Source organism: Phyllostomus hastatus, unplaced genomic scaffold, assembly GCF_019186645.2.
Source record: "Phyllostomus hastatus isolate PE091 unplaced genomic scaffold, TTU_PhHast_1.1 phas_contig_524, whole genome shotgun sequence".
Taxonomy (NCBI): Eukaryota; Metazoa; Chordata; class Mammalia; order Chiroptera; family Phyllostomidae; genus Phyllostomus; species Phyllostomus hastatus.
The window spans coordinates 14,648,584-14,666,809 of NW_025333900.1; the positions used below are offsets into that span (position 1 = coordinate 14,648,584).

An 18,226-nucleotide genomic window follows, 5' to 3' on the forward strand; every position below is an offset into this window, starting at 1 on the left:
AAAGGGGGTAATGGGCCCTAGTCCCTGAGCTTTGACATAGCCTGAGTCCTCATTCTGTCTGCAAGAAGTCTCCTAATCTCTTGGCTGCCTTACTCCCCCTGCCTGACTTAAGCCTGAAACAATGACAGAGGGTGGTGCAGCCCTGTGCTGAAAAGGGCAGTTCCCTGGGGAAATCAGGCCTAAGAAAGAATGCATAAAATCCTGTGAAACCTGCTTTGCTAACAATATCCTCAGTTTTCTGATAAAGGTCCTAGCATGAAATGAGTTTGTTTCCCAGAGTTTTATGGCCCTTTACTAACTGACCCTGACTCAGAATAAGCCCTCAGAGTTCTCTGAATGTTATCTATTGTTTGATCCTTACTGCCTGACAATGATGAATGAAGACCTTCCTTGAGGGAATGCTCCCAGAAAAGCAATAAAAGCCTGTCCAGTCAGGGGTCAGGACGTTCTCTGTCTCAGAGAGTGGCTATGCTCTCCTTTTTTCTCCACAGGACTTCTGTAGTCCATGTGAATTTGTTCATCTCATCCATAACACCATGGACACCGCTGGTTGGAGTTTGCATCAAAAATATGCATTAAGAATTTGTGTGCACATCTGTTCATGAATACACCATGTAAAATAATCTGACATAAGCCAAATAAGCAATTATTGTCCGAAAAGATTTTCAGAGTGCAACAGGCAAGTGAACACAGTGATCTGAGACTACAAACCAACAGTGAGAGGGGACTGCAATGCAAGATGACACAGAGCAAAAGAACCAATGAAGCAAATCAACCACTTTTCATCAACAGACATTATTAGGAAGAGTGTCAGACACAGATTTGGAATTAATAATGGATCCAAAATATTTGATATATTAGTAGGTTATCTATGATTTATGAAAATCTGCAAAATCATTACCAATTAAAATGGATTTGAATATGTTAATAAAAAGTGTCTTTCTTAGGTAGGCCATAGCAATATTGCTAGTCTTGCCTCTGGGTTGTAACAAACAAATAAAGCACTTTGTTTCCTTAAAGATACTCATCTGTCAATGCATATGATATTATTTTCTCATTAGCCTTACTTAAAATTTTGAATTGATTTTTTTATGTCTTTGTCATTGAAGCCCAACTCTTCCCTGCATATAATCCATCATGCCCAATCAATAAAGTTCTGGAGACTTAACCTCTTAAATATTTATTTAATCACTTTTCTGTCCATCTCTGCATCATTGTCTTAATTCAGGACTCCATTAATGCAGCAACCTATTGATTGGTCTATGTCCATTCCCTTCAGTTCTGCCTTCTATGAAACCAAAGTGATGTAGCAAAACCACAAACTCTCGCATGTAATTTCCTGCTTAAAATATTTTCTAAACACCTTATTACTCATAATGTGAACCCAACCTCCTTCTGGCAGACAAAACCTTCAGGATTTGAGTATTACCCAATCTTCCAGCCTGATTACTTCACTCTCAGTCATTCACTATAATAAAAAGAGTTGCATCTGTATCATTCTCACAGCGTGCCTGACACAATGCTAAGTGCTTCACATATAGTAGTGTTGATCTTCAAAACAATACTATGAAGCAGGTATTATTATCATCCCCACTTTAGAGTTGAAGAAACATAGGCACAGAGAGGTTAATTGAAGTACCAAAGTTCACAGAATTAGCAAATAGCAGAGAGCAAGATTCAAATCCTGCTGCTTCTGGGGCACTAAGTTACTTGTAGTAAAGAAACACAGCACTGGTTTTTTACTTTTATAGCTTTGTTCCTATGATCGCCTTTGTCTGAAACATTATCCCTCCCCATCATATCCCTACTCCCCCAAATCCTAACCTTCATGCTCACAGAACTCCTCTTCACACTGTACATCTCCCCTTCTAGGAGGCTTCCCAGGCTTCCTCCTTTACAGGCAGGCTGGGTTGCTCCCTTCTATCCTCTCCCACCTGTACATACAGTCTTCAGTATACTGGCCATGTGCTTTATAATGATTTGTTAGTGTCTGGTGCTTCTACTCACTTGTGAGCTCCTCAAGTTGTCTGGTGGAATATCTAGATCATGTACATGCACAACAGAGATTTGTTGAAAAAGTGAAAGAACAAACAAGTGGAAGCACTGAATCATGGTAGTACTTGAAACAAAGACAACAAAAGTCCCCAAATTCCTGTTAGGGAATTTATACTCAATTTCTGTAAAAATGTACATTTATTTTTCAATTAAAGTTTAATTTCAATATTATTTTATACTGATTTCAGGTGAACAGTATAGTGGTTAGACTATCATATACTTTATGAAGAATCCCTGCGATATTTCCAGTACCTACCTGGCACTATATATAGTTATTGTAATATTATTGACTATATTCCCTATGCTGTACTTTATATCCCCTGACTGTTTAATAACTACCAATCTGTACTTCTTAATCCCTGCCCCTTTTACCTAGTTCCTACCCCCATAAAAATGTGCATTGTTTTAATATTTTAAGTATCTGTGTCTTCATTTAGAATTCATTTAATTAGAGATTTCAAGGTAGAAGTTTGATTGAATATAATGTGTACAATCTCACAATATTTTACATTTAAAATTGTATTAGAAATTATGCAAACATAATACCTACATATTTCATTACCATAGTAATAATTTAAATTGCCTTACAAATAACTATAACATTGTCATTATCAATGAGTGGAGTCAAACAATACCTTAAGAAATAGGACAACTGTTATCTTAATACACTGCAAAAGAATAATTTTTAAATATAATCTTCCTGGAGTTCATAAATAAAGTGTATTTGATTTATACTTGAAACTGAAAAGGAAATCACACCTCTGCTAGACTGATGGGCATGTCATTCTTATGATTAAAACAAAACACCCCCTTTGATACAAGAATGAGACATATTACAAAATCAGTAACTGATAAAATATTATAAATAAACAAAACAAGCTATTTTCATCCATATTTTTTTTCAGGTAGATTTTGGTGAAACAGGGAACTCTAAAAAAGCAACCTCAGAGATTCAAGATGACAGAAGAGTAAGTGGAAGCTACACTCGCCTCCTCCCAGGACCAATCTGGAATCACAACTAAATAGTAGAGAAATCATCCTGAATAACCTACTAAACACTAGCTTGAGAGAGGTCTTATAACCAAGGACAGACAGAAGAAGCCACATCACCAAACAAGACTAGTAGGGAGTGTGGAGGAGGCATGAGAGGGCTGACTGGGCTCCCACAGGCATCAACTGAAGTGCTAGAGGGATATTTCAGAGGCCAGGGGTTCCTCCTGAGAAGTGTGGGGTCTAAATCCCAAGTGAGGCTCCTAGCCTACAGCATCACAACTAGAAAAGAGCCCAGAAACATCCAGCTGTGAAAAGCAGCAGGGTTTCTGCCTGCCAGGGAGAGATGGCTGGAGAGGGAGAGAGCCTCTTAAAGAGCCAACACACAGAATTTCATTTGCAGCCACTTACCCTGAGCTCTGGCAGAGGGAGGGCAGAATAGATTAGAGATGTTTGAGGGGATTCTGGGGTTGGTGGCTCTAGGAAGAGACCTGAAGGAATAGCCACCAGGATCCCTGTGCTGAGTCATTCCCTGTACTGCAGAAGCCATCTTCCTCAGGTGGAGTATTCCTGAGGGGAAGCAATAGCTCCACCAGCAGGAATTACTCTGCCCCACTCTGTGGAGCTTAAGCAGGGCTCCTGATTACAGCATAAGGATATTTTATTGATTAGTTTAACAACTAAGGTGTAAAATACAAAGAAGCAGCCAAAAAGGCAAGATAAAGAAATGACCCCAAATGAAAGGACAAGAGAATACTAAAAAAAAAACCCCAAAAACAAACAAACAAAAAAAACCCCTAGATGAAAGGGAGGCAAACAATTTATAAGATAGAGATTTTAGAGTAATGATTATAAAGATACTCAGCAACATGAAAAAAAGACATAGAAACCATAAAAAAGGGTTAGCAATCTCTTTCCAAGTAATTACTCAATGTAAAAAGGCTTTCTGGCTTCCCAGGCTAGCCATTTTCAGATGCAGAATATCCCTTTCCCCTTCAGTGGTGATCAGCCTCTGTGCTCAGCTGTATGAAGAGCCCTCATTTGCCTTAGCACTTGAATAATGATGAACGCATTCCATACAGCTGGTGATGAACATGACTCAAAGAAATTGCCTGCATCAGCTCAGAATATTTTTAAAAGCAATGAAAATATAGGTAGAGAGAGAGTGGTGAAAAAAGTCATCTTTTAACAGCCTTATTTTGGGTTAATTTAGGTAAAGTTCTCACAGATGTGTATCTTGTTTGATCTTTCCTTTCAATTTTAAAAACAATGACCCAGGATTTTATTGTTCCTGTATAACATCTAATAATATACATTGAATGTCACCAATTTTCAATGGCTGTTCTTAGGTCAGGACAACAAATTCGGATAATGCTTTTCTATTTAAAAAGCACTTTTACACACATTGCCAATTTATGATTACTTTGTTTTTATTATGTCAAATAGTTCGATGTACTTGATCTACAAATAAGGTTATTATTTCTTCTGTATTTAGGCCAAATGACTAATAGAGGAATAATATTTACATGTATAATGTACATTGAAATTGGTTTGAGGAAACTCCATACTGCTTTCCACAGTAGCTGCATCAATCTGCATTCCCACCAACAGCACAGCTGATGGTTCCTTTTCTTCCACATCCTCACCCACACTTGTTTGTTGATTTACTGACGATAGCCATTCTGACAGGTGTGATGTAACATTTCATCATGATTTTAACTTGTATTTTGCTGATGATTAATGACATTGAGCATCTTTTCAAGTGTCTCTTGGCCATCTGTATGTCCTCTTTGGACATATTGGACCTCTATTCAGGTCCTTTGCCCATTTTATAATTGGATTGTTCATTTTTTGGTACTTAGTTTATAAGTTCTTTATAAATTTTGGATATCAACCCCTGATCAGATGTATATTGGACCTCTATTCAGGTCCTTTGCCCATTTTATAATTGGATTGTTCATTTTTTGGTACTTAGTTTATAAGTTCTTTATAAATTTTGGATATCAACCCCTGATCAGATGTATACTTGGCAAATATGTTCTCCCATTCTGTGGGTTGTCTTTTCATTTTGTTGATGGTTTCCTTTGCTGTGAAAAGATTTTTTTAGTTGATGTAGTCCCATTTTTTAATTTTTTCTTTTGTTTCCCTTGTCTGAGGAGATACATTGTAAAAAATACTCCTATGATCAATGTCCAAGATTTTTATGCCTATGTTTTCTTTTAGGATTTTTATGGTTTCGAGTTTTACATTTAAGTCTTTAATGAATTTTGAGTTTATTCTTGTGTATGGTGTAAGAAGTTGGTCTAATTTTATTTTATTTTTGTATGTATCTGTCCATTTTTCCCAGCACTATTTACTGAATAGACTATCTTTACCCTATTGTATGTTTTTGCCTCCTTTGTCAAATATTAATTTGATCATAAAGGCATGGGTTTTTTTTTCTGGGCTCTCTGTTCTGTTCCATTAATCTATATGTGTTATCACACCAGTATCATGCTCTTTTGATTACTATGGCCTTGTAGTATAGTTTAATATCAGGTAGCATGATTCCTTCAACTTTGTTCTTCTCTCTCAAGATTGCTGTGGTCATTTCAGGTCTTTTGTGGCTCCACATAAATTTTTGGAATATTTGTCTAGTTCTGTAAAATATGTCATTAGAATCTTGATAGGCATTGCATTGAATCTATAGATTGCTTTGGGTAGTACAGACATTTTAATGGTGTTAATTCTTCCTATCCACTTCTCAGGATATATCCAAAGAAATAGGAAACACTGATTTGAAAGAATATATGTACCCTTTGTTCATTGCAGCATTATATACAATAGCCAAGATTTGGAAGCAGCCCAAGTGCCCAACAGTAGATAAGTGGCTAAAAAAGCTAAGGCACATTTACTCAATGGAATACTACTCACCTTTAAAAAAGAAGGAAATTTTGCAACAGCAAAATTTTGCAACAGCATGTATGGACCTGGAGAGTATTATACTAAGTAAAATAAGCCAGTCAGAGAAAGACAAATAGCATAGAATTTCACTTATATGTGGAATCTAATGAACAAAATAAGCTAACAAACAAAATAGAAACAGACTCACAGATACAGAGAACACACGGATAGATGTCAGAGGTCTGAGGTGTCCAGGGGCTGGGTGAAAGAAGTGAAGGGACTAGCAAAAACAAAACAAACAGAACAACTCACAGACACAGACAATGGTACACTGATCACCAGAAGGAAAGGAGTTGGGAGGAGGTAGAAGACGATAAAGGGGGTATAATCGGTGATGGAAGGAGACTTGACTTTGGGTGTTGAACACACAATACAATATACAGATAATACATTATAGAATTGTATACCAGAAACCTATATAATTTTACTAACCAATGTCACCGGATAGATTCAATAAAAATTTTTAAAACTAGATTTGTTGTAAACTCCACTTTGAGTTGACATTTTCCTGATTGGCGCTCTGAATGAAATTGACTAGAATCCATAATGGATAATAGTGGCAATTTGTTTGGAAGGAAAGACAGAGTAAGCCTTGACATAAAGGCGTTAGTTTGGGTATGACATAGTCAGAGGGTTTTCATTACCAGCAATCTCCATGTAGTTGTTTTTGGAATCTCCCTGAACAATTAGGTAGTTTTCAAACTAATGGTCAGCAAAGTTTGGTGAATTCAATATGGCGTATTTGAGTAACTGACTTATCAGGAATTTGTTTTGTTGTTTTAACTCATAGCAAGGCTCTGCTGGAGTAACAAATGGTGGTTTTGGTGACTAGAATGGACTCATTCCTGTGATCTGCTACTACTTCCTAATCTATGCTCTTCAGAGTGAAAGCATCTCTAGGAGTTTTTCAAAATTAAACCATGCCTCATAATGACCAGATCCCTTTTGGACACATCCAAGACTTGAATTTGCTGGAGCAAATGGGACTGATTGATATCCAGGAACCAGTGCTGGGCCCTTCCTAAGCTGTTTGATCCAATGAAAGTTTTAGGACAAGTACAAGAATCAAGAGGCATTTTCATTTTGTAAAAGTGCTCTCATAAAGAGTAAATAATGGGATGACACTTAAAAAAGTGCAAAAGTATAATATCTTAAAATATGAACAGCATCCACTGTTCCTGCATTAAATGGATATTGTTGCTGTTTTCTGGAACTTCTGAACACAATTACCAAGTGGCTTTAGGTTTGTTTTATCTTTGCATAGATTGTTTCACATGTAAAGAAGTGAAGTTCCAGGAGGAAAAAGATCACAGACAAGTATTAGAGTTGGTATGAGGTAGAAAGATAGAATAATCTTTAAATCTTTTCTTTCTAAAAAGTTACATATCAACCCACAATTCAGATCATGAACTGTATTCAGAATGATGATATAAAATATTATGGTAAGATACCATTATATTGTTGGCTTTTAGTACCCTTTTGGATGTTTCCATAAGGTGTGAAATTTGAAGAGTAAAAATCCATGTACCACTGTTTCTATATACTGAGAACCAACAGCAGAGGTCAGCTGTAAAGTTTAAGAACAAGGTGTGCCTTACTTTCTGGCACTGGCAATTTGGGAGGGTAGCTATGAGGCTTAAATGACATGATACATGTAAAACATGTAGAAGAGCCCCTGACAGTTCCATATTCCCATGCAGATAAACTGGGAGGAGCAACTACGGAGCGAGAAAGACTGCATGACCCAGAGTTTCAGAGCAGAGAAATAAAACTGCAAAGCCTCTGACTGAAAACACCTGTGGGAGTTGAGGCGCCAGTAGAAGAAACTCCCAGCCTCACAAAAGAGTTCCTTGGAGAGACCCACAGGGTCCTGGAACATACACAAACCCACCCACCCATGAATCAGCACCAGAAGGGCCCAATTTGCTTGTGGGTAGCCTGGGAAGTGACTGAAAACCAACAGAGAGTGGAGCAAGCACCATTGTTCCTTCTCGGATCCCTGCCCCACATACAGCATCACAATGCAGCGGCGTGGGTTGCCCCACACTGGTGAACACCTAAGGTTCCTCCCCTACTACATAACAGGAGCACTGAGACCAAAAAAAAATAATAATAAAATTTAAAAAAGGCCTAAATGAAAGAATAGATCAAAGTTCCAGAAAAAATACAACCAAGCAACAAAGAGATAGCCAAACTATCATACGCACAGTTCAAAACACTGGTTATTCGGATGCTCCAGGAACTCGCTGGGTACTTAAACAGCATAAAAAAAAAAAAAAAAGACCCAGGCAGCAATGAAGGTTGCATTATGTGAAATAAAGAAACATCTACAGGGAACCAACAGCAACAGGGAGGAAACCAGGACTCAAATCAATGGTTTGGAGCAGAAGGAAGAAAGAAACATACAGCCAGAACAGAATAAAGAAACAAGAATTAAAAAAAATCCAGAGAGGCTTAGGAACCTCCAGGACATCTTTAAACATTCCAACATCCAAATCATAGGGTAGCAGAAGAGATAGAGGAAGAGCAAAAAATCAAAAACTTATTTGAGCAAATAATGAAGAACTTTTCCAATCTGGCAAAGGAAATAGACTTCCAGGAAGTCCAGGAAGCTCAGAGAGCCCCAAAGAAGTTGGACCCAAGAAGGAACACACCAAGGCACATCATAATGACATTACTCAAGACTAAAGATAAGGTGACAATCTTAAAAGCAGCAAGAGAAAAGGAGACAGTTACCCACAAAGGGGTTCCCATTAGACTATCAGCTGATTTCTCAAAAGAAACCTTACAGACAAGAAGGGGCTGGAAAGAAGTATTCCAAGTCATGAAAGACAAGGGCCTACATCCAAGATTGCTCTATCCAGCAAAGCTATCATTTAGAATGGAAGGACAGATAAAGCGCTTCTCAGATAAGGTCAAGTTAAAGGAGTTCATCATCACCCAGCCCTTATTATAAGAATTGTTAAAGGGGCTTATCTAAGAAAAAGAAGATAAAAAATATGAACACTAAAATGACAACAAACTCACAGCTATTAACAACTGAACCTAAAACAAAAACAAAAACTAAGCAAACAACTAGAACAGGAACAGAATCACAGAAATGGAGATCACATGGAGGTTTATCAGTGGGGGCAGTGGGAGGGGGAGGGGGGAAGGTACAGAGAATAAGAAGCATAAATGGTAGGTAGAAAATAGACGGGGAGGTTAAGAATAGTATAGGAAATGTTGAAGCCAAAGAACTTATATGTATGACTCATGGACATGAACTAAAGGGTGGGGGGAATGTGGGTGGGAGGGTGTGTGCAGGGCGAAGGGGAATAAAGGGGGAAAAATGGGACAACTGTCATAGCATAATCAATAAAGTTTATTTCTTAAAAAAAAAAAGAAGAGCCCCTGGTACATAGTAAATGTTCAGTATATGTTAACTATCATCACCACCATCATCATCTTCTGCCAGAATTAGAAAATTAATTTTTAAAGGTCTCAGACAATGCCCTGTCCCCAAATTTCTCCCTTACTATTACTTTTACCACTTAGAATCCCACAATTACATATTCACCTCCTTTAGAGTTTTGAAGGTTTTTAAAATATATATTTTATTTATTTATTTTTAGAGATAGGGGAAGGGAGGGAGAAAGAGAGGGAGAGAAACATCAGTGTGTGGTTGCCTCTCACATGCCCTCCACCAGGGACCTGGCCCACACCCCAGGCATGTGCCCTGACTGGGAATTGAACCAGCAACTATTTGGTTTGCAGGCCAGCGCTGGATCCACTGAGCCACACCAGGCAGGGCAGAGTTTTAAAGGTTTTGTGCTATCCAAAGTCCTGATTTAAAATGTACCTAGCTCTGGAAAAGGCATTACCTTGATACACTCTAATATTTTATTAATAAAAGGTACTTTATTAATAAATGCATTGAGGATGTTAGTACTGGCACACGGATCTCCACACTGAATGAATGGAAATGAAGAAAAAACTGGACACTTAGTGAGTATTCACTGGGGCCATGTGAAAGGTCTTTCATATATTTTGACTTTCTTTATCCTCATGACTCTGCAAGCAACTAAGTGACTGAGCCAAAATTCACTGCCTGTGTTACTTTATGCAGATTTGACTAATGCTTCAGACTTACCTTTTGTCGTGAGCCAATTATGTCAAATACTCCACTAAAGAAGCCTATATATATATGTTGGTTTGCATGGGCTGTTTACCACCCAATTAAGTTGTTTCCAGATGAATAAAATAAAAGTTTGACATGAAAAAGACTTATGTTTATTTAAGCAGGTAAATCCAGAGTGGAGAAAAATCTTTACGTAGTAAGTATTTTCTCCGGAGAGTATCTTCTCCAGAGAGTATCTTCTCAAGAATTTGTACTCTGAAAAACTGAAGTAGATGGGTTTTTGCCATCCTCCATTCTTTTCTTTAATGCCTAGTGTACTAGCCTCCTCAATGCACTTATTACTAAAGTCTCAGTATGTATAACATTCTGATAAGCAAAGTCTTAAATGCAAATGAAAAAGTTAATTGGTGAGTTTACCAGAATTCTGGAAATCCATGAAGTAGCAGCATAAGTGGTTTGCCTCTTTCTCCAGCAGCAACATAATGAAATCTTAACCCCGAATCCTGCCGTAGCAAATAGAGGGCATACAATTTTAGTGCTGATTTGTGTTGATTGTCAAAGCAGTACATTTAGTATTTTTATTTCATTAAAAACACACTTGTATTATTTTTAATAATGAGCAATAAAATAAATATTAATTTTTTGAGAAGAAAAACCTTCATGATTTATCAGGAGGGTAAACTGACAGGTGTACTTTTGTCAACATTCCCTTTATAGTACCTGCCTTTCTTCTACGCACAAGGGCAATTTCTATATCATGAGCTTCTGAAACAATGTCACAATCTGTGACTTTTCTCTTACTGCTGTGTCACATTTCATCTCATTCAAATTCTACAGGCTGTGTAAATAATTCTGATTTGAATTAATATTCCTGCCATGTTTACCTCCTAGCTATGTATTTTCTCAGCTTGCCTGTCAAGAGCTGTGCCATCGGTTATATAATTCACACCTCCTTTCCATATTTTTAGTTCCCTCCTTCCCACATTATTTTAAGTTGATGGTTGCACATACAGTTCCCTTCGCTGCCTGCTCCTCACGTCACATCAATGTATTTGTAACAGCAGAATGCTCTGAGTGTTCAAGACTTCATCTGCATGTAGGAGACAAGACTGCCCAAGGGAAATAAAACACATGGGGATGAGTCAGGAATACAGCAGATACAAAGCAAACTGAAGGGAGGAAACTGGTGAAAAAAAGCAAGAAAGAGAAACAAAAACCCAGGGGAAAAAATGAGGAAAGAAACCAAGAACCAAAAGGTGAGCATGGACACTGGGTTTTATCTTACGTTACCCAAGCAATTGGGTATTTAGGTGTGAAAAAATCTTAAAGGTCATCTAATCCAACGCCATAATTTTTGCAGATTTAGAAACTGAGGCCAAATGTGTTAACACAGATCATGAGGTTGGTTGGGAGTAGGTCTGTGAGTAGAACCCTCATCAAGTCCCACTTCCGAAGACAATATTCTTTCCATTCCTTGGTTCTGTCTCCTGGGCAACTCTTTAGCTGACTGATGAGAAAGGCATTATGGGGAATTTCAGATGATTTTTTTAAATAGTTTTTTCTCCTCATATTGGATGAAGATAATAAATTTCACTTTGCCCTCAACTACAGAATGTCTTCCTAGTTCAATAACTTATTGGTATTATGTCTTGGAAGATAAAATACTGTGGGCACTTAATTGGATTTAGTGAACAAATTGCTTTTTTTGTACCTACTATGTGCCAGACACTGGTCTTTTTTGTTGCTGTTGTTTCACAAATATTAACTCATTTAATTCTCATATCAATCCTAAACTGAATAAAGGTAAGAAAGGCATATCCCTTGGTCTTCTGAACTTTAGCTGCTGGACAATCTAGCTCCTAATAGGAATCCCCCACTTGGCGACATAAATGTACCCTCCCGTGAGGCTCCTTTGGAAAGGCCTGTGAGTCAGACTGCAGGGTGCATCACAAAGGGCACCACCTGGAGCCTCAGGAAACAGAGTATCTGTGGGCTGTGAGGAGGCTTGGGACACAAGCATGGACAATTAAAGAATGCTTGCATGCCTGACATTTACTTTTTATTCCATTCCTTTGGTCTCTAACGTCAAAAGTCGGCTTCCTTCTCCACAAATACACACCATTTAATTACTGTTTCATGCTGCTTAGGTCATCTGTGAATGCTCCATTCTGCTGACCTAAAACTCTGGTTTGTGATGACTTACTCTCTTCACTCTCTCAATCTCTAATATTTGAGCAAGGACAGACTTCTGAGACAGTAGGGCTCACCAGGAACAATTCCCTACAGCCGATCTGAGCTCTGAAGGACAAAAAGGTGACGGGAAATAGCTTCCCCTTACATTAGAAATGGCAACAAATTACTCTGGATTGTGGTGGAGGGTGGGACACTAATATAATAGGACCCTGATTACAGAAACTCCACATAACCCTCTCTCTCTCTTCCTCTCTCTCTCTCTCCCCTTCCCTCCCTCCCTCTCTCTCTTCCCCCACCTATTCCTTCTCCTACCATCCCCCCAAAAAACGAAACGCGGAACATTAACACACAAACAGTCCGACACCTCTCCAGCCACACCGCGCCCCTCTCGCCTCCCCGCGGCATCTCAGCCGTCCCTGCCGCGCGCCCTGCAAGCCCGACACACTAGGGGCCGCCTGGCACGTGTCGTGGAAGGAGCAGCCCCGCGCCCTCTGCTCTCACTGCCGTCACGTTCCCTCCCAACCACGCAGAGGTTGCGCCGACCTTCACCTTGATCCTTACGTAGCAGTGGGTACCCAAGGAAGGGTCGTTCAAGCACGGGGGCGGGTGTTCCCGGGAGACCCTCCGGAAGGTCTGCGCAGGTCCCTTGCCGATGCTCCACAAAAGTTTAAGCAGGTAGATGGAGGTGCAGAGCCCGCAGTAGCAGTAGATCAGGGACCAGAAGAGCAGCGACCGAATCGTGACCATCAGGCGGGGCAGGCAATCCCGGAGCCTCGCCATCGGGCAGCGGAAGCGGCGGCGGAGCCCACAGCGCGACTGAGGCACTGGAGCTAGGCGGTGAGCCCGCTGGCGCCAGCCCGCCTTCCAGTCTGTCCGAGGTCGCGGGCTCCGCGCACACCTCCCCGTGGGCCGCCCGGCAGCAGCGCCCGGCCGGGGGACTGAGTCGGCCTCCGGCTCCTGCACTCACCGCGCGCGCGCTCCGGAGCTGCTGCGCCCGGGCTGCGAGGTCCGCCCGGGCTGCTGCGAGGTCCGCCCGGGACTAGACAAGGGCAAAAACCCAGTCTTCCTCTGCAAGGTGAAATCCCATCTCCAAGCTGTGAAGAAGTGAAAGCGAGACTCTCAAATCGCTCCAGTTACCGCGGAGGGAAGCGCCAGTCTTGTTTTGAACGGTGTTCAAATCCTCTCATTGTCCATTCAACTTGGAATTTCATTAGGACCATAAAATTATGGGGTGTGGAGAGGCGGGGGGAGTAACTGGTTTTCATACTATGCAACAGACATTATAATTTTACCCCTAACACTTCTAAAGGTGTTGATATTCCCCATCTAGTTCACAGCCATTATATATAGTCAAGTCTGGAAAACCCTGGTCTGTTCTCTGCCCTGTTTTTCCTTTACAAGAATATTGTATAAATGGAATCATATAGTATGTAACCTTTTGTTTTTGGCTACTTACACTTAACATTATGCTCAGATTCAACTGTGCTGTTATGTGTATTGCTCATTAATGTTTCATTGAATGGCTGTATCATACTGTTTATCTGTTCCCCACTTAAGGGACAGTTGAGTTTCTTCCAATTTTGGTGGTTATGAATAGAGCCACTATAAATATTCATATAAAGGTGTTCGTGTGTGTGTGTGTGTGTGTGTGTGTGTGTGAGAGAGAGAGAGAGAGAGAGACTCTAAGTTTTCATTTCACTTTAGTAAATACTTAGAAATGAGATTGCTGGGTCAGGTGGCAAGTCTGCATTCAGCTTTATGAGAAACTGACAAACTGGTTTCCAAATTGGATGCACAATTTTGAGTTTACATGGGCAATGTGTGAGAGTTATGGTTAAGTTATATTCTTGCAAGCACTGGGGATTGTCAAAGAAATCTTTTTAATTTTAGCCATTCTAAGAAGTATGTAGTGGTATCATTGAAATTTAAATTTCCATTTCCCTAATGACTAATGTTGAACATCTTTAGGTACTTGTGTGCCACTCAAATATATTCTTCTTTGACTGCTTTTACTTGTTACTGGTGGTAGGAAGTGCAGACAGCAGAGGGGCATTTTCTGCTGTCCTAAGGCAGTCTCATAGTCAGGCAGTATGTCCATGGATATCATAATGGAGGCTTCTTAATAATCCTTCCCTGCCCCCAGTGGCAAGGTGTCCCTGGCATTCTGCACCTGTGATGTATTTCTTGCCCCTCTCCCAGGACTAGAAGGCTTAGTATTTCTATTTCCTTCCCCCAGCTGCTGTAGGTCTTCATCAATGCCCTAAAGGTGGTAAGCTTTGCTGTTCCTGCCCCTTGAGGTTTGTATTTGTTGGGAAGATAGGGGAGAAGGAGAGGGGAGGAAGGACAGTTTTCTTTTCTTACACCTGCTGCTATTCTCCACGCCTGCATCAGGGGGATGGCCTTCTCAGAACCCTCATCCTGCACCCCAAATCCTCCTTGTAAAGCACTAGTGAGGTCTGTGGAGAAGACGCTGCGTGTGGTTTCAGATTTCTCTTGTGCTCCCCAGGGATCTATCTTCTCAAGCGAGCCCATACCCAGCCTCTAGCAATTTGATACAACTCTTAGATGATTTTTGTTGTTGTTACCAGATTATATAGCATTTGGTGGTATCTGCCTCAGGCAAGCCAGTACTTATGTCCTGTTTCTACTTGAATGTGTTTGTCTTTTCTTAGATTTCAGGTTATTCGGTTACCTTGCAATCTCAGCCCTCAGATTATTTTAAGAGAAGTGACTTTAAAGATTGTCTTGCTTTTAAATTTGTTGTAATGATGGGAGAAATGCTTTCTTCAGCTTTCGAGATTTCCAAGCAGAAGTCTGAATTCCCTAATTTTTCAGAATTGGGAGATGAAAGTGTGGGCAAAAGTAGGTTTATAGTTAGTTGTTCATATGGAAAGTAATATCATAGTGTCACCCCAATAAATTCAATAAAAATTCAATAAAATTATACACAGTGGCAGAAAAGAAAAAATACAATAATTAATAAATGATAATACAAAAATAAACTTTTACGTACTCACAACTATAAACCTACTTTTGCTCACTACTCTATTTGTATTAGTTTTTATTGGTATTTGTTTTAGGTATATGATATAATGATTTGATATATGTATATATTGTGAAATGATTACCACGATAAGTTTTGAATTTTTGTAATGTTGAGTATTACTTTTTTATATTAATTTAAAAATTAGATAATTGTAAATTTATATGCTATCATAAGAGAGGTAGTGTATACTGTGTACATTTAATCCATTCTACTTTACACTTTATAATTTTATCATACGTATAACTTTGTGTATCTGCCAACAAAGTCAAGAATACAGAATATTTCCATAATCACAAGGATCCCTCATGTTGGCATTTTGTAATCACATATACACCTGATCCCTAATTTCTGGCAACCATTCATCTGTTCTGTTTCCAAAATTTTGTCATTTCAAAAATGTTATATAAATGAAATCATATAGTTTATTGATGCGGACTCTGTCCAGCAGGGTCCATATGTTGTGGATGAGATAAACAAATTCACACGGACTACAGAAATCCTGTAGAGAAAAAGGGATAGCACAGCCACTCTCTGAGAGAGAGAGGGAGAGAGAGTGTGTGTCCTGACCCCTGCAGGGACAGGCTTTTATTGCTTTTCTGGGAGCATTCCCTCAAGGAAGGTCTTCATTCGTCATTGTCAGGCAGTAAGGATCAAACAATAGATAACATTCAAAGAACTCTGAGGGCTTATTCTGAGTCAGGGTCAGTTAGTAAAGGGCCATAAAACTTTGGGAAACAAACTCATTTCCTGCTAGGACCTTTATCAGAAAACTGAGGATATTGTTAGCAAAGCATGTTTCACAGGATTTTATTCATTCTTTCTTAGGCCTGATTTCCCCAGGGAACCACCCATTCCTGCTCAGGGCTGCACCACCCTGCAGCATTGTTTCAGGCTTAAGTCAGGCAGCGGAAGTAAGGCAGCCAAGAGATTAGGACTTCTTACAGCCAGAATGAGGACTCAGGCTTTGTCAAAGCTGAGGGGCGAGGGCCCATGACTCCTCTTTTATACAGCCCCCCAAGTTTTTCCCTGAGGGCCCCTTCATGTCCATGCCTGTCTTGGGTTGTCCCTCCCTTGAGGAATCTTACCTGTCATTGGTGAAGTAAAGGGGGCAGTTATATGGCTTTGGATGTTTTGTTTATAAGAAACTGCCAGCTAGTTTCTAGAGTGGCTGTATCATTTTACATTACCACCAGCAAGGTGTGAGTGATCCAGTTTCTCTGCATCTTTGTCAGCATTTTGTATTGTCACGATTTTTTATTTTAACCTTTCTGGTAGGTGTGCTGTGTTATCTAATTGTGGTTAAATTTACATGTCTCTTATGGCTAATGGTGGTAAACATGCTTTTATATATAAGGTCTGTCGGGAAGATGTCCAACCACATTAAAATAATGAGAATGTGTATGTGACTTCAATGTAACCTGGCACCCAAAGAGAGTGGACTGGAATGCATATGTGTAAACAATGACAACTTCACTGTGCTAGTCAGTGGGGGTGGTAAACACTGTTGAGTGAGCATGTGTACTGTGTGGACAATGCATTCAAAATGACTGAGCGAGTAGATCAATGAATCTGCGTCAAATTTTGTGTTAAGCTTGCACATTCCTCTGTGGAAACTTTTTGGATGATTCAGAAGGCTGCAGCTATGGGCAACTGGTGATTGGCAGCTTCATCATGACAATGTGCCAACTCATACATTGTATCTTGTGCAGGGTATTTGGGCAAAATATCAAATCACCCAGGTGACTCAGTCCCTCTACAGGCCAGATTTAGTGCCCTGCAACTTCTGGCTTTTCCCAAAACTAAAATCACCTTCGAAAGGGAAGAGATTTCAGACCATCAAGATTCAGGAAAATATGATGAGGCAGCTGACGGTGACTGGGAAAACTATGTGAAGTCCCTAGGTGCCTACTTTGAAGGGGACTAAGGCACTATTGTCCTGTGTACAATGTTTCTTGTATCTTCTATTTTTCATAGTACATGGTTGGATACTTTCTGGACAGACCTCAGATGTATTTGCCGTATCTATATCCTCTTTGGTGAAATTTTGTTCATTTTTTTTGCCTATTTTTTAGTTAAATAGTTTAGTTTTTACTATTGAGTTTTGATAGTTCTTTATATGTTGTATATGCTGTTTCTTTGTCAGATGAGGTTTGCAGATATTTTGTCCTAATCTGTATCTTATCTTTTCACAGAGCAAAGTTTTAATTTTGGTGAGAAATTCAGCAGCTATTCCTCAAAGCTTCATTAATTCAGAAACTGCTTAAACATTAATTATACAAAATACCATAGCCTGTGGTGAAATCCTGTAGTCATTTACTTTGGAATTGGAAATAAGAATGAATGACTTATATTGCTTTAATTATTTAACCATATCCTGGGAAATTATTGCTGATGAAATAAACAAAAATAACCAAAACCAAATATAGAGACAGTTTCCAAGCTGTGTGTCCTTTGTTTTTCTTGTTTTATTACATTGGCTAAAAGTTCTAGGACTATACTGAATAAGAGTGGTGACAGTGGACATCCTTGCCTTGTTTCCAAATGTAGGGGAAAAGCATTGAATCTTTCACAATTAAATAGAAGCTGTAGATTTTTTGTAGATAATTCTTGACAAATTAATTTTCCTGTGTTTCTAACTTGATTTTTTTTTAAATCATGAATGAGTTGGATTTTGCCAAATGCCTTTTCTCTCCATTGATATAATCATGCATTTTCCTTCTTTAGCTTGTTGATATGATGAATTATACTGATTTTCAAATTTTGAATCAGTCTCACATACATGGAATAATCACACTTAGTCATGAAGTACAATTCTTTTTATGGTATTTTGTTGAAGATAGTTTTATCTAAGTTCATTAGAGGTAATGGTTTGCAGCTTT

At 39.3% G+C, this 18,226-nt stretch overlaps 1 protein-coding gene across 2 annotated transcripts in view; it reads right to left on the reverse strand.

Moving 5' to 3' along the window:
- EPHX4 (epoxide hydrolase 4) overlaps positions 1–13,295 on the reverse strand; it is a 39,405-nt gene extending 26,110 nt beyond the window's left edge. Inside the window, exons 1-2 of one of the 2 annotated variants that reach the window (XM_045847131.1) lie at positions 12,863–13,295; positions 10,526–10,611 (exon numbers count right to left, since the gene is read on the reverse strand). In XM_045847131.1, coding sequence (XP_045703087.1) covers positions 10,526–10,611; positions 12,863–13,081 — 305 coding nt within the window. In that variant the 5' untranslated portion in view covers positions 13,082–13,295. Of the gene's footprint in view, positions 1–10,525; positions 10,612–12,850 lie in introns of both variants that reach the window. The other variant, XM_045847130.1, reaches the window with a different exon arrangement.
- Between the last annotated feature and the right edge of the window lie 4,931 nt (positions 13,296–18,226).